The sequence below is a fragment of the Camellia sinensis genome, chromosome 8 (genome assembly GCF_055761805.1).
Source record: "Camellia sinensis isolate YWXY chromosome 8, ASM5576180v1, whole genome shotgun sequence".
In the NCBI taxonomy this organism is placed as follows: domain Eukaryota; kingdom Viridiplantae; phylum Streptophyta; class Magnoliopsida; order Ericales; family Theaceae; genus Camellia; species Camellia sinensis.
The window spans coordinates 132,540,934-132,555,402 of record NC_138968.1 but is presented as its reverse complement, the minus strand read 5'-3'; the positions used below and the strand labels follow the sequence as shown (position 1 = coordinate 132,555,402).

At 34.8% G+C, this 14,469-nt stretch overlaps 3 protein-coding genes, 1 long non-coding RNA gene and 1 pseudogene across 5 annotated transcripts in view; 4 read left to right on the top strand and 1 right to left on the bottom strand.

Annotated features, from left to right (window-relative positions):
* LOC145797124 (zinc finger BED domain-containing protein RICESLEEPER 2-like) overlaps positions 1–14,469 on the top strand; it is a 159,720-nt pseudogene that overhangs the window by 27,746 nt on the left and 117,505 nt on the right. The window lies entirely within an intron of this gene.
* Positions 481–1,730, top strand: LOC114270873 (DExH-box ATP-dependent RNA helicase DExH8-like). Its single transcript, XM_082884591.1, has 5 exons — positions 481–531; positions 626–748; positions 836–974; positions 1,050–1,318; positions 1,428–1,730. Exons 1-5 carry the CDS (start codon positions 481–483, stop codon positions 1,728–1,730), a joined length of 885 nt encoding a protein of 294 aa, XP_082740717.1.
* Positions 1,761–3,654, top strand: LOC145797125 (uncharacterized). The gene is made up of 4 exons (XR_014338231.1): positions 1,761–1,815; positions 2,058–2,215; positions 2,883–2,985; positions 3,407–3,654. It is a non-coding gene; the product is annotated as an uncharacterized LOC145797125 (long non-coding RNA).
* LOC145788934 (uncharacterized) lies at positions 3,988–5,287 on the bottom strand. The gene has a single exon (XM_082883502.1). The coding sequence runs from the start codon at positions 4,898–4,900 to the stop codon at positions 3,989–3,991; it is 912 nt and encodes a 303-aa protein (XP_082739628.1). The 5' UTR covers positions 4,901–5,287; the 3' UTR covers position 3,988.
* Positions 7,699–9,937, top strand: LOC145796677 (rust resistance kinase Lr10-like). Its single transcript, XM_082881849.1, has 3 exons — positions 7,699–8,228; positions 8,499–8,525; positions 8,626–9,937. The coding sequence occupies exons 1-3, from the start codon at positions 7,844–7,846 to the stop codon at positions 9,762–9,764; spliced, it is 1,551 nt and encodes a 516-aa protein (XP_082737975.1). The 5' UTR covers positions 7,699–7,843; the 3' UTR covers positions 9,765–9,937.

Here is a 14,469-nt window from a genome sequence, read left to right as displayed (position 1 = left end):
GAAAATTGACTTTTTGCGTCTACTTTTTTGTGACCGTCTATTTAACCGTAGCAAAAAATATGATAACATTTTTCAAGGTTTTTATTTTCCCTATTTTCTTTTATTTATATTTGCCCTAGTCTGGCACTGGCTTGCTCAAACTCTTCTCTTGACATCGTTCTCTTTCTCTTGCTCGCCCATCGTCGTCTGAAGAACAACGGTATGAATCTCTCTCTCTCTCTCTCTCTCTCTCTCGATCTGTCAATATCTCTTGATCTCTCTCGCATACTTTCTGTATATACATTTGCTAGGGTTTGGATCGATGCATTCATCTGCCCTTCGCGATTTTTGTTCTTCAATTTATGTTCTTTGCGATTTCTTCTTATGATCGACGCCTTCAATATTATTTGGAATTCTGTTCTTTGCAATTTCTGTTTTTCACGATTTCATGTCATTTAGTTTCAATTTCTAGCATAGAATCGCATTCTACTTGGTGTATTGATGGATACACAGCCTTTACCTATTGTACGTCCTTTTGCGCAGGAAATTTTGGTATATTTATTAAATTGTTAAGCTTCAGAATTTCATTATTTCATTTGATTACTCAAACAATTCCTCTTTCTGATCAATTGCATATATTCTTCAGTATGCAGAGTACACTGACTGCTATTATTCTGGAGATGATAAGAGTACTGCCCTAACTGGTAGAAAGGAAATGGTATTTATGGCAAACCTCTGTGCATTTCAGTTTTGGCAACGTGTTTACAAGGTAAAGTAGTTTGTTACACTTGAATTTCTGGAAGATTGTCTTTCTCAATGGAATTCGAAAATTTATTCGTTTGTCTACTTCTTAAAGGATAAGCTCCGTCTTGATCAGCTGAAACAACTTTTACACTTTGATGAGATGAAAGCTGCACTAGTGTTGGCCCCTGAAGAAGAATGGTGTTCTTTCCACAATCTCGTTCAGCCATCACTAAACCATGTCACAGAAATATGTATGGGTTTAACAATCTCATGTATATGCAACCATGATTTGAGTTTTATCTCACGGTGAGTGTGTTTTTCTGCAGATGAAGATATACTAAATTCAGTTCACCGCTTTCGACCCAAATTTCTGGCTACAGCTGATGGTCTACCACTGTATTATGAGCCTTACGAGTTTCAACATACATGTCTTCTCACATGTCAGAAAAATGGAAATACGGACACTATGGCTGCAGATGATGAGCACTCTGAGCTTCCGAATGAAAAAAGGAAATGTAATTCTGTGCCATTCGTTCCTTCGAGTTACTTTCTGTCACATGAGGTGGCTGAAAATTTGGCAACTATAATCAAAGAGGTATTGCAATTTTTTTGCCATGTAAAAACCATTCTTGATATTGAATTGATATTATTCACCCAAAAAAGATATGGTATTGATCTTTCTACTTGCTCATCATGTTCGATAGGTAAGAGTTCAATGTACAGAACACATATCTGGCAACGAATATAAATACGTTAATGGTGATGGTCCTCCTGCCCCTTGGGAACCTTCTCTATGTAAATTTTTTGTCAAAGGGCTGTGCAACAGGGGCAACCAATGCTCATTTTCTCATTCACTTCAAGCAAAAAGATCTGTCTGCAAGTTCTTCCTTTCTCTCAAGGTATTTACTTGTCTGGCTCTGAGCTTCTTTGAAGTTTTGTGCTGTGCAATTTCTGTTGTTTCTAACATGGTTGATAGAATCTTACGAATCGAGCTTCAAGAAAAATGATTTGATTCATACAGTTGAATCTTAAATTGAGTCTAATGGAGAGAGTTCAACAAAAACTCAAGATTGAGCTCAAGCATGCCCAACTGTGAGTAACTAGCAGTTACCAATTTTTTAAGTTTTATCAGTTTCTCTTTGTATTTGCTACAATTTCTCTATTCAATTGAGAAAACTCGCTTGTAATCAAAAGAATATTAGGAATTCTTCAGTAAACAAAAGAATATTCAATTTCTCTACCTAGTGGATAGCCATTCTGAATTTTCAAGTATTGTCCATGTGCTGGCTTGCGTGGTTGGCAATTTGAATTTTTTTGACATATTTCTTGTGCAGCTATTGAATGTTTATGCACCCAAGTTTGAGACTGGTGGAACATTTTGGCCAGTAGTACATAGTCCAGCTTTTGTGTTTCTCTACCAGTTCTCACTCTTATATTCAATGACTATTGCCGGAAACGTTTTCTACCCATATTCCAAGCTTATTCTGCTGAGGTATGTTTACAAAGAACACCAATTGTCTTTTCATCCTTTTGATTTTTATTGTTCAATTGATGTCTAACTGATATCAAAGACATTTTGTATATATTACTTACATCTAAGAACAATGAATGAATTCGTTAATTGATATGCATAACTCTGCAGAATCTACTCTGATACAGAGGTCAAAACAATTAGTACAAAATATGCATTGAAAATGGCAACTATTCCTGATTTAAATATGGACTGTGAAGCCATCATGGACAAGTAAGAAAAAACTGATAACCTAGAAAAGGATAATAAAATTGATCCATGTAATAAATTTCTAACAATAAGGCCATCTACTCCGGTGAGTTTTGGGAGCCTGAAATTTGGTCCGTTAGGTAACATTTATACAATTCACGACTTTGACCTTTTTTTTTTCTTCTTCTTCTTAATCTTATTTTATTCTTTCTTTCTTTCTTTCTTTCAGTTTGAATAGTTTTGAATTTGGTTGATCATATCTTTGCACAGGGTTACCTTATACTATTTATATTATGACCAATCATTTTTCAAAATCTAATACTAATATATTGACATGGTTTTTGAGCTATGTGTTTCACTTTTAGTAGATTCTCATGTACCTGTTTTGAGTCATATTAGTGATTCTGTGAGCATCGCCAACTAGTGAAGCCTTTTGCAGGAGCTGTCTACAGAACTTTTTCAGATTTGCAGGGCAAAGTGATTTTCAAATAATTCATTTCAAATCTGAGTCTCTCTTTATTGGAACTCCCATGATTTCAAAGGTGCACTCTTTTCTCTTCTTTCTTCACTTCTCTTTAATGGGTATTTGATAGTTTTTGTGCTGTTGTTTTGGATACTGTGAGTTTCTGTGTTGTTGTTGTATAAAAAAATCCTAGATGTCCAATTGGAACTGAGATTGAAGAATCTACTGTAATTTATAGGTTTTTGATGACGGGTTGTGGAAATTTTGAATTTTTGATTTGGGTATCATATTGTCTCTGTTCTGGTTTTCTACTAGATTTACTCCTGCAGACTAGCATCTTATAGATTGTGGATCACCCTTTATTTTATTTTTAGAATTTTAATAGTTGGGATTTCACACTTTGAAGAACGGCTCTGTCTCTCTGAATTTATATTGTGTTTAACTACATAGCATTTTATACTATGAAGGCACCTGGTTGAATTTGATATATGTTTTTGCAGATTTTGTTGAGGGAATAGTTGATATGATCGAGCGGGTGATGTTGGGAGCCAAAGATTAAGTTGCTCTTTTTTTTTTTTTTTGAAGACTTGAATTTTTTAGTACAGTGTATTTAAGGATGGTTAATGGATAATGTCTATTATAAATTTAATTAATTTGTTAATTTTGTTATTTTTCATTAACAAAAAATTGTTTGGTGCTTGTAATTGATTTTTTTGTTGTAACAAATCCGTATATGATTTTTTTTTAAGAAGTAATTATTTGCGACAGTAAAACAATGGTCGCTAAAAGTGTTTTTTATTTTTTAATTTTTTTTTGCGACGGCAAAATAGCTGTCGCAAAAAGTAGTTTAGGTGGTCGCAAATAATTTGCGACCGTTGCTTTGCCGTCGCAAAAAGTATTTGCCACCCCCACATTTGCGTCCCCCATTTGCGGTCGCATAGGCCGTCGCAAAAAGTCTTTTGCGACAGTATTTTTATTATTTGCGACGGCTTGTGGCGGTCGCAAAAAGTATTTTTTTTAGTAGTGAAGTAAATACTAAGGTAGATTTTGCCATATCTAATCATGCTATGTAAGAGAAAATCTTACGCACATAGAAAGGCCAACTTGATTTGAGAATCGCAGAAGTTGTAACAAGTGACAGTGTAATTGGTAGTAGGATCAATGAAGCAACTGCCTCCTCTTGAGCAATTTTCACATAGAATTTTGGCCCACGAAAGCTCAAATCCAGGGGCTAACTGTGCGTGGAATTCCATGAAGTTACTGGAAAAGTAATAATTTGCTGCTGCTGCTGCTGTTGTTGGAGGTAAAGGCGACCACAAGGTAGCTGCAACTATCTCATCTATTCTGCACAGATCAGCCACATCTGATGCTCTCAAGTTTCCAAACAGGAAGTAAGAGTAGTAATGGGTATGCGAAGAAGACTTATTAATACAACTAGTATAAGTAGTACTACTAGTGTTCATGTACAGTGGAGAATTCACTGGATTTTCACATTCCACCAGCACTGCTACAGCTTCAAGACAGGGAAACTCCCATTGGAACTCATCTGGATTATATGAACCATATGAATTATAATCATCATAAGAAAAAGCAGGACCAGTAAAGTTTTCAAAGGATAAAGAATAAAGAGGGAGGGAGGAGCAACTTCCATTTTGAATGCCCATATCCACGACTCGGATTGTGTAGTTGTTGTAGTTGATTGCCTGCACATAGTAGTATTTAGGATCACCCGCAGATGATAAGTCAAGCAGTGGACGATTGTTGGGGCAGGCCAGTTCATATCTCTTGTTTCCGCAATTTTCTGGGTCACCTTCATATCGAAATGGGTATCTGATGTTTTGAATGTTCCCACAAGAAGAAGAATCACAGTTCCTATCACTTGTTCTTAAAGCATCACAATTCACTAAAACCAGGACAAACAGAAGAATGAAGAAAAGAAGCCTAGACATGGATGGATGATGGAAGGGAAGGGAAGAGAAGGGAAGGGAAATCATATCTGAGTGAGTCTGCTTGCAGTTGCCCAAATCCCCTTGTTGTGGCTAGTAATTTCAAGGCTTGTGTTATAATATTATATTAAAGGGCTAAGGAAAAATATCAAAAAAATAAAAAATAAATAAAAAAATTGTAAACTGGATTGTAAGGATTAGTTTAGTTTTCTCAATGGGTCCTAATCAAACCGTTTAAATATATATATTTTGTTAATAATACCCCCAACTACTTGATTAATATGCCCACCACATATACACAAGTTATTAATAACTTTCTGCAACTTATGTTACCTAAAAAAGTATCCAAATTTAAGAAAAGTAGACTTAGGCTTGTAATTAGTGGTAAAATTACTTCTACATAATTATTTAACAAAAATGTCTAAGACTCCCTTTTTTTCCCACCCCGTTTGACCCTCTCTCTCTCTCTCATTGGTTGGATTTTTTTTTTGTTTTTTATGTTTCCTTTGTCCTCCAATCACCACCTGCCACATGTGTGTGGGGTGGTGGGGGTGGTGATTGGAGGGGGTCTCCATCACTCTTCATTATTTAAATAATTTTTGTTTGAAAACTAACGGCATATTGTTTGACATTTGAGCAAGTTGTAATCAATATTTTGTGAGAATCGTGGCTTTAATCCAAATCGAACCACGTTTTATTGATTCGGTTTGATTTGGTTTTAAAATTTTTATAATTTGGTTTGGTTCTAAATTTCAGAGAGTTGAATCGTAAGTAGTGGTTTGGTTCTTGATTTGTTCCTAAATTGAACCGAACCAAATCAAACCATATACTCACATCACCTCTATTATATTATCACTGGAATGTGATTTGGCCAACTATTTCATTGCTCGAAATTAAAATAGTCACATAGAAAATGATACCAGCCTAGTAAATGCAACGAAGTGGGTTAAACTTCAAACTATGGCAGTTTTGTTTTGATTTTGTCACACACTGCTTGAAGATAGAGACAGGTTGAGGAATTTGACATTAAGATAGAGACAAGGCTGGCGATAGGTTTTTTGAGATCGAAGGCGGAGTCTTAAAATTGGGACCCTTATGTATAAGTAATAAAAAAAATCATTTATTTAAATAAAGTTTGTACTCAAATCTATAATCAAATTAAATTGGAAAAAAAAAAAAGAGTTAAACATGCTCTAAAAACCGTAACGCTATGTTTGGATTGAGTGATTTGGAGAGAAAAGAAAAGAAACGGAGAGATATGTATTTCTTTTACTTGTTTGGATAACCTAAGTAGAGAGAAATAGGAAGAAATGGAGAGAAACTCATTTCTCTTATAAGCCTCATTTTCATTCTTCCCAAAAGTGGAGAGATTGAGAGAGAAAAGAAATCACTATTTTTATAATATCAATTTTGTCCCTATAGAAATAAAAGAAATAAAATGATTGAAAATATAAAAAGGTTATTTTGGTAATATAACATAAAATAATTTCTTTTCTTTTCTCTTAATGAAATCTAACCAAACAGGAATGAGAGAAATCACAATCATTTCTTTTCTTTTATTTTTTTCTTATCCAAACAAAAAGGAGTGAAATCACAATCATTTTATTTCATTTCTTTTCTTTTCTCTTATAACTTAACTAATCATTTCTCTTCTTTTTTCTCCTAAGTTTCTAAAGATAGTGTAAATTTAGATTGTGAAGTTAAATGAGTTGATTTGGACATATTTTTAAAATTTATCGAAATTTGGGGGCCCAAGGCGGCTGCCTTGCTTGCCTTTGGCCAGGGCCGACTCTGCGAAGAGGATGTTGACTTGAAGAAAGTGACAAATGAGGATGAGGATGAGGATGAGGAGGCATTGAATTTGAAACTCCACAAGGAAATTAGTATGCAAATGGCCATGATCTTCTTCTTCCTCACCTTTCTTTTTCTCTTGTTATTGTTCCAACTCCAAGGAGTAGTATTGGCGGCAGAAGCACCACGAGCACGACCACTAAATTCAGATGAATGTACGGTGACACAGAGGTGTGGGGAATATGGTCCAGACATCCGGTTCCCATTCTGGCTAAAGGATCACCAGCCAAATCACTGTGGCTGTTGTAACACCCTGTCCCACATCGGAAGTTCGCATGGGTGATCTTGGGCATATATAGCACCACTACCTTGCTACTAAATAACTTGGACTTAAGCTTTTGGGTATTGTTGGTTGACCCACACGTTATTTGGGTCAGCAAGTAGTGGGGCGTTACAAATGGTATCAGAGCCGACCCATGCACACAACTATGTGGGCCACTTATTCTGGGCTGGCCACGAGCTTGTCGTGGTATTCTGATTGATTATATAGACCCTCGCGAGGACGCGAGGATTTATAAGTGGGGGAGTTTGTAACACCCTGTCCCACATCGGAAGTTTGCATGGGTGATCTTGGGCATATATAGCACCACTACCTTGCTACTAAATAACTTGGACTTAAGCTTTTGGGTATTGTTGGTTGACCCACACGTTATTTGGGTCAGCAAGTAGTGGGGCGTTACAGCTATCCCGGGTTTGAACTATCCTGCTCCCCAACCAACCTTACCATGCTTGAGCTCGTGACTGTAAAGCCATGTTTGTTTGGGCGGACTGGATTAGCATTCCCATGACTAATAGTCCTAGGACTATAAATTTGTTGGATTATGTATCCTATCTTAACTAATAGTCAAGTTTAAAATAATTAATTCCTACTTCAATTGTTTAACCAAACATCGGATTAATAATTTTATTGGATTATTAGTCCAATCCCAAGCTCAGGTCTACCCAAACAAACATGACCTAACTGTATTTGTCCAGCAAATCAATTACATAGACCAGTCTTTATATATATATGACCCCAGCAGTTGCTTTCTGGAACAGCTTCTCCTAAATCTAAACCACAATTTATCGGCCTCTCCCTTCAAATTCTCACCACATTATTACCCAGGTAATTTTAGCTTTTTCAGTTGTCCCTCCTCAACAATGCAAACCAACCCTTTGGATTGGTATAACAAAGAAAGGGCATATTTCAGTAATTCAATGTTTCCAATCACAAATAATTGCCATAACAGCAGCCAAGGTCACGTGGTCTATGCGGTACCTGATGCTTTTTTAATCCAGCAGTCCCTATTATCTTGCAGAAAGTTATATACCGTTACATCAATAGATTCCACTCTATATGGTTCTCTCGATTTATATACTAATGACCTTCGATTGAGTTGGTCCAAGCCCATATGTGGGGGGTGTGAAGAAATAGGCAAGTATTGTAGATTGAGGAGGAGGAATAACAGCAACAACAGCAGCAGGAAACATGATGAAATTGAATGCTTTGACAATAACATACATAACCCACCACCAATTACTACTGGTATTTCAAGTACTCCTTCCTCTATTAGTTTTCCCTCGTGTTTTACTTTCAGTTAGGAGTCACTTAGGCCTACAAATTAATCGTGATTTTCAGCTGTCATGAGACTTATTGGAGTATCTATCAGATCTCTCTACAAATTATGATCCTTGTTGACAACTGAAAGAGAGCTTACATATATCTTGAAAACTTTTAGGAAATAAATTATATAGATAAGAAACATTATATATTTTTATGAATGACAAACATTCTGGTCATGTCTATCTTTTACAGGTGAAACAAAAATCCTAGTGCTTAAAGGTGAATTATCTGTCTACCCTCCCGTGATTTTTTTTTTTTTTTTCCTTCTTTTTCTGGAGAAGGAATTTTCACTCCTAATTTTTGTTGGTTAAAATTGCAGGTGTGATACCACCCGGCTTGATTCTTCTTCTTGTAGTCATGGTCACAATATATTTTGTCCACAGATCAAATAAATTAAAGAAAGAGGATCAAGTAAAAATTGAAAGATTTTTGGAGGATTGCATAACTCTCAAACCTACTAGATACACTTATGCCGAGATTAAGAAAATTACTAACAATTTTAAGGAAAAACTAGGCCAAGGAGGTTATGGAACAGTGTACAAGGGAAAACTTTCCAATGACATCCACATTGCAGCCAAGATCCTCAACGATGTCAGGGGGAATGGGGACGACTTCATCAACGAAGTGGGAACATTAGGCAGAATCCACCACATCAATGTGGTTCGCCTGGTCGGATACTGTGCTGATGGATTTGAAAGAGCTCTCGTTTATGAGTACTTGCCAAATGATTCGTTAGAGAAGTTTATATCATCTAATCAGGAAAAATGTTCACTTGGTTGGGAGAAGCTACAAGGTATTGCTCTTGGCATAGCCAAAGGTATTGAATATCTTCATCAAGGGTGTGATCAAAGAATCCTTCATTTCGATATTAAACCTCATAACATATTGTTGGACCACAACTTCAATCCCAAGATCTCTGATTTTGGTCTAGCGAAGTTGTGTTCAAAAGAACAAAGTGCCATATCCATGACTGCTGCTAGGGGCACCATAGGCTATATTGCACCTGAAGTGTTCTCTAGGAACTTTGGGAACGTGTCATACAAGTCAGATGTCTATAGTTTTGGAATGTTGTTGCTTGAAATGGTTGGAGGGAGGAAGAATACCCATGTTACAACACAGAACACAAGTGAAGTTTACTTCCCCGAATGGATCTATAACCGTTTAAATCATGAAGAAGAACAGGGGATCGTGATTGAGGAAGATGGAGATGCTAAGATTGTAAAGAAAATAACAATTGTGGAACTTTGGTGCATTCAGTGGTACCCAGGAGACCGGCCTTCAATGAAAGTTGTGGTTCAAATGTTGGAAGGAGATGACGGAGACACTCTGACTATGCCACCCAATCCATTTACCGCCACAAATCCAATGACTGCTAGGGATCGAAAGTCTTTTGACAGCAAGTTAGAAGTCATTTCTGAATCTGAATCTGAAACTGAAACTGAATCTGAATCTGAGTGAGAGAATCAAATTAGTGTTGCTTGTGTTGGACTTTTTATCGGTTTGTATATCTGGTAGAAATATGGTTTCTATCAATCAGAATAGGAACAATTGTGTGAAAATAATACATCTGGTGTCTTTGAAATGTTTTGTTTTCATTTGCTATTATTGTACTATGCATTGGAAAGCAACAAAAAATACATATCTAATCAGTGTTATTAGTTAGAAAGGCCTTGGCAGCAGAAGGCTCTTGGCAAGGACTTGTCCCACAAATGAATTACAACATTCTTAACAGCACCCAAGAGAGTGGATATTGTAACTAAAACATTCACTCCAGCAGTGTTGTATTTGTTGTCTTAAAATATTATAGTCCTATTTCCTATGCCAAATTTGACACACCATATAGCGCAATGCTATTTTATACTACACCTTTGACTATATGATTGGTATTTTTGTATTTTCTTTTTCTCATTTTGGTTTTTCCATTTCTGCTGTAAGTGGATATCTTATCCTCTTTTTTCTTGGCCTTGAGCCTTAATAAATCTTTGTTTGTTGCTGATAAAAAAAAAAAAAAAATTACTACACCTTTGACTATATAATTGTTTTTAAAAAATAAAATTACAACTATATCAATATAATTGGAGTTTAATTTATCACTAATTTATTACTATTTCATTATTAATCACATAAATTGAGCATTGAAATCTTCTCCTATCCATTGAATCCTCACCAAGATTCTTTTTCACCTATTTATCTAGATTCCAATCAAGATCCAATTGACTGGTGTTGATTTTGCAAGAACTAAAAGGCTTAATGTCAGAGAGGTGAAAAAGGAATTGCATAGAAAGAACAAAATAGCCGAAGATTCGAGTTTTCGCTTTGTGGGGTAATAATATTCTCAACAAACTCTGATTTTGATAGAAATCCTTTTTTTATTTTATTTTATAATTTTAAATGATTATGTATTGTGTTTTAATTTGTTTAATGCAATTTTTATTTATTTTGTAACTTTGACTTAAGTTTGTGATTGATTGGTAGTGGGAAAAAATGCGCGCGCACACACAAATTTACATTGTTGGAGTATCTGTGCTATTTTAGCACAGTAAATACTACACACTAGCAGAGCAGCTTATAACAATCTCTATAAAATGCACTTTTGTTGAAAATAACACAAAAGATACTACACCAATAGAGATGCTCTTAGTAATTCAAGATATATTACATTTATGAATGTTCTCATCGGCTTCAGGTACTTTATTCAACTATTAAAATAGTAAAATGTGAAACATTTTAAAATTCCGATGACCCGAGGAACCTGAGGTTTACCAATGAGAAGGGCTTCAAGGCTTCACACCAAGTCCTCAGTGGCATAATATGAATATGCTCAAGTAGGATTAAGTAGAGTTGTTGCCTGGTGGGAACTTTCCTCATATTGTTATCTTAAAAGGTTTTACTAAATTCATCGTGTTGTGCCAAAGAATTAAAACTTATTATTGAATGGAATTCCTAGTCTGCTCGATGAGGAGACTCAATAAATTATAAAAGGAGTGGTATGTGGTCCAACGAATAGTTCTCCTCTTGACTGGAAGCAAGCAGGAAAAACTGGATGTTACCTTTTTGTTTCCCAAATATGCTCTGACCATTCTTAGCTGCTCATCTCAGACCATAACTAACCATTATAATCTTTGAACAAGAATAGTCTTATGCCATCTAAAAACATAGAATGAAACAGTGAAACTGATTTACTGTCACTGTCTTTATAAAGATCCATAAGCCATCAAAGAAACATGCCTCAATTTTTTTAAATTATGTGGAAAATAAGAAATTATATCCTATAAAAGTAAACAGAGATTGTTAGGATGATAATTAGATAAAACTCTTGTATACTATAGTTCAACAAGCCATATAAAAAAATAAAAAAAAAGCTTCAAATTTTCGATATAATTTTTTGAGAAATTAAAACAGGTAATTGCACAAGATTGAAGATATCATTCTCTTTGATTTTCCTTCAAATGTCTCGAAATAAAAAGGGGTGACTATGCTTCTATGGTTATAGACAATATTTCTGAAAACACCAAGTCATTACCATGGCACATCATATATTCCATTAAAGGCAATAAAAGATTACAGTCTTCAGAGTAACAGTGATAAAATAGGACAACCATGCAAATTATGCTCAAGGTCTATATGATTGATGAAGATATGAGCATCAAATGCCCCTTAAAGTAAATCTTAGTTTCATAAATCCCCTTAAAGAAAGGGTTAGTAACATGTATATCCTACACACAAACCTTAACTAAACTAGTAGCTAGATTAAAGAATCTAGAGTTTTTTTTTTTGTCAGTAGATCAAAGCATAATGAGGTTCACCATGTCACATCTTTTCTTCCAAACCTTGTCAGACTTTCTTTGCTTCCTCAATTAGATCCTGCAGTCCGGCCACAACCCTCTCACATTAGGCACTAAAATTAATGTCTAAAATCTACTCCACAATTGAACTCATAACCTTGATTAACTTTGTTTATCTGCAGAAAAAATTAAATTTGAGAATAGCAGAATCGAAGGCTTCAAAGCCAGGTAGGGCTACAACATACGCAGCCTCATGTCAATACAATACAGTACTTTTAACAGTGACACAATTTGAGAATAGCACATACAAAAGCTGCACCAGAAGAGAAAAAAAGAAAGAAAGAAAAGAGAGAGAGAGAGAGAGAGAGAGAGAGAGAGAGAGAGAGAGAGAGATAAGAAAGTATATATTGCCTGTTCTTTCTTCTTATTTGCTTTCCATTTCTCCTTCTTCTTCTTCACTGTCAATATCTAGTTGTTTAGTCTAAAAGGCCAGCCACACCATACTCTCATCACCTAAAAAACGCAGGACTGGTACTAAATGTGTGTCGGACAGGTGAACTTCGACACTCATGCGTCCCAATACTTGTCAGACACGTGTCCAAATGTGTCATTTGTTTTTAGACTCCAATACACTTTACAAGTTTGGACAAATTAATTAATAATGAAATAAAACTAATACAGATTTATAAGCATTAATCTACATTCAAACTTTTGAAATAAATGTTATATTATACATAATAAATATATAAATTTATATATTTTGTTTGAACATTTCCCCTGAGCATTGTTGTAAAACCCAAGTTGTGTGTAGGATTATTTTATTGGATAGATTAGTAATTAAATTAACTTATATGAGTCATTTATTAATATCAAAGAATTAGTTATGAGATGGCATTATATTTCCTATTACTTAGATGGGTAATTTTGTAACTTTAAGAAATTAGGTTAATAAGCCCACCTATTGTGGCTTCAAGTCTTGGAAAACAAACAAAACAGAGGCTATGAATTGCTCCATAGGCGGCTAGGGTTTGAGAAGGTAAAAGAAAAAAAAAAAGAAAAGAAAAAGAGAAGAGAGGCTTGTGCTGCAGAAAAGGTTTGGAAGAGTTAAAGGTGAAGGCAGCAAGCAAGGGTTTGGAAAAGTTTAAAATTAAAGAAAAGAAACCCAAACCAAGGAAGAGGGAGGATTCATAAGAGTGGTGGTTTTGCTTTATTCATCACTTAGGTAAGATTTATTTTATTGTATTCTTATCTATGATTTTGGTGTTAATATATCAATAGATGATTTTATGGGCATATATGATTAAATAGATATATTGATGTAGTCTATGTTGGGGGTCTCGGTTTCACTCAATTTTAGAGTATATTTTGCATCCCATTTGGGTGGTTCATATTTTGAGATTGATATGTGATGGGTTAAGTTTAATGGTGGTGTATTTGTGGGATACACGATTGACTACAAGCAATTACAAATTTTTACATGTATATAAACAACAAGAGAATAATATGGGTTGAGAATTTCAATGGGGGTTATTTATTTGTTTTGATGCTAAATCGTGGGAGTTCCTAATAGACTATTGGGTTAATTTATTCTATTGTTGTTACAAGAAGAGATGGATGGGTGCACATAATAATTGTTTATGCGGTGTAATATTTTATTAGGTTTGTGAGATTGAGGTGGATCTTGATAATTTGAGATTAGCTTGGGAAATATTATTTTAGCTGTTTGAGGTAAGTAACCCTCTATCACTGTTGGTTCATTTTTATTCCTATCAAATCGTTTAAAATCATAAATATTTATTTATAGCCTTTATGTTCTCTTAAAATAAAATATGGGTCAAGTATAAAACAACATCGAATATTATTATGAAAATTATTTGAATATTTGGTTAAACTATTCTGAAAATTGTACTAAACGTTTATTCATGAAAACTTCGAATGTTTTATTTAAAAGTTGTGTATTGTTTGAATTTTGAACATCACTCTAGTCTGACTATGATTTGGACCCTAGCCAATGGGGGTTATTTATTGGCACAGAAACTAGTTTCTTTTGGGGCTTTACCACCGGCCTATGTGTGGTTCTGGGCCTTGTCACGGGCTATGTGACCGTAGTCAGTAAGACTTGGGTTTTGTGAATCAAATCATTGAACCATCTGAATATCGAACCATCGATTTGAACAACGAATTACTTTGAATTATCTTGTTGGCTTTTCATTTAAAATGTATTGTACATTGATTATTTTTAGCTATGAAACCACCTTGCAAATAATTGTTCATTTATTGAACTGTAGAAAAAATTATATTTATTGGTTATCGATTTATTTATTTATTTTTGTATACTTGATCCAGCTAGCAGTGATGGTTGGTTATTTACTGGGCTA

Excerpts from the sequence above, each read along its gene's own strand:
- LOC145796677 (XM_082881849.1), top strand. The coding sequence starts at position 7,844 with ATGCAAACCAACCCTTTGGATTGGTATAACAAAGAAAGGGCATATTTC. Across the intron at positions 8,229-8,498 it reads CCCACCACCAATTACTACTG|GTGAAACAAAAATCCTAGTG; the intron begins GTATTTCAAGTA and ends TATCTTTTACAG. Across the intron at positions 8,526-8,625 it reads AAAAATCCTAGTGCTTAAAG|GTGTGATACCACCCGGCTTG; the intron begins GTGAATTATCTG and ends TTAAAATTGCAG.
- LOC145788934 (XM_082883502.1), bottom strand. The coding sequence starts at position 4,900 with ATGATTTCCCTTCCCTTCTCTTCCCTTCCCTTCCATCATCCATCCATG.
- LOC114270873 (XM_082884591.1), top strand. The coding sequence starts at position 481 with ATGGATACACAGCCTTTACCTATTGTACGTCCTTTTGCGCAGGAAATT. Across the intron at positions 532-625 it reads CTTTTGCGCAGGAAATTTTG|TATGCAGAGTACACTGACTG; the intron begins GTATATTTATTA and ends TATATTCTTCAG. Across the intron at positions 1,319-1,427 it reads TGGCAACTATAATCAAAGAG|GTAAGAGTTCAATGTACAGA; the intron begins GTATTGCAATTT and ends CATGTTCGATAG.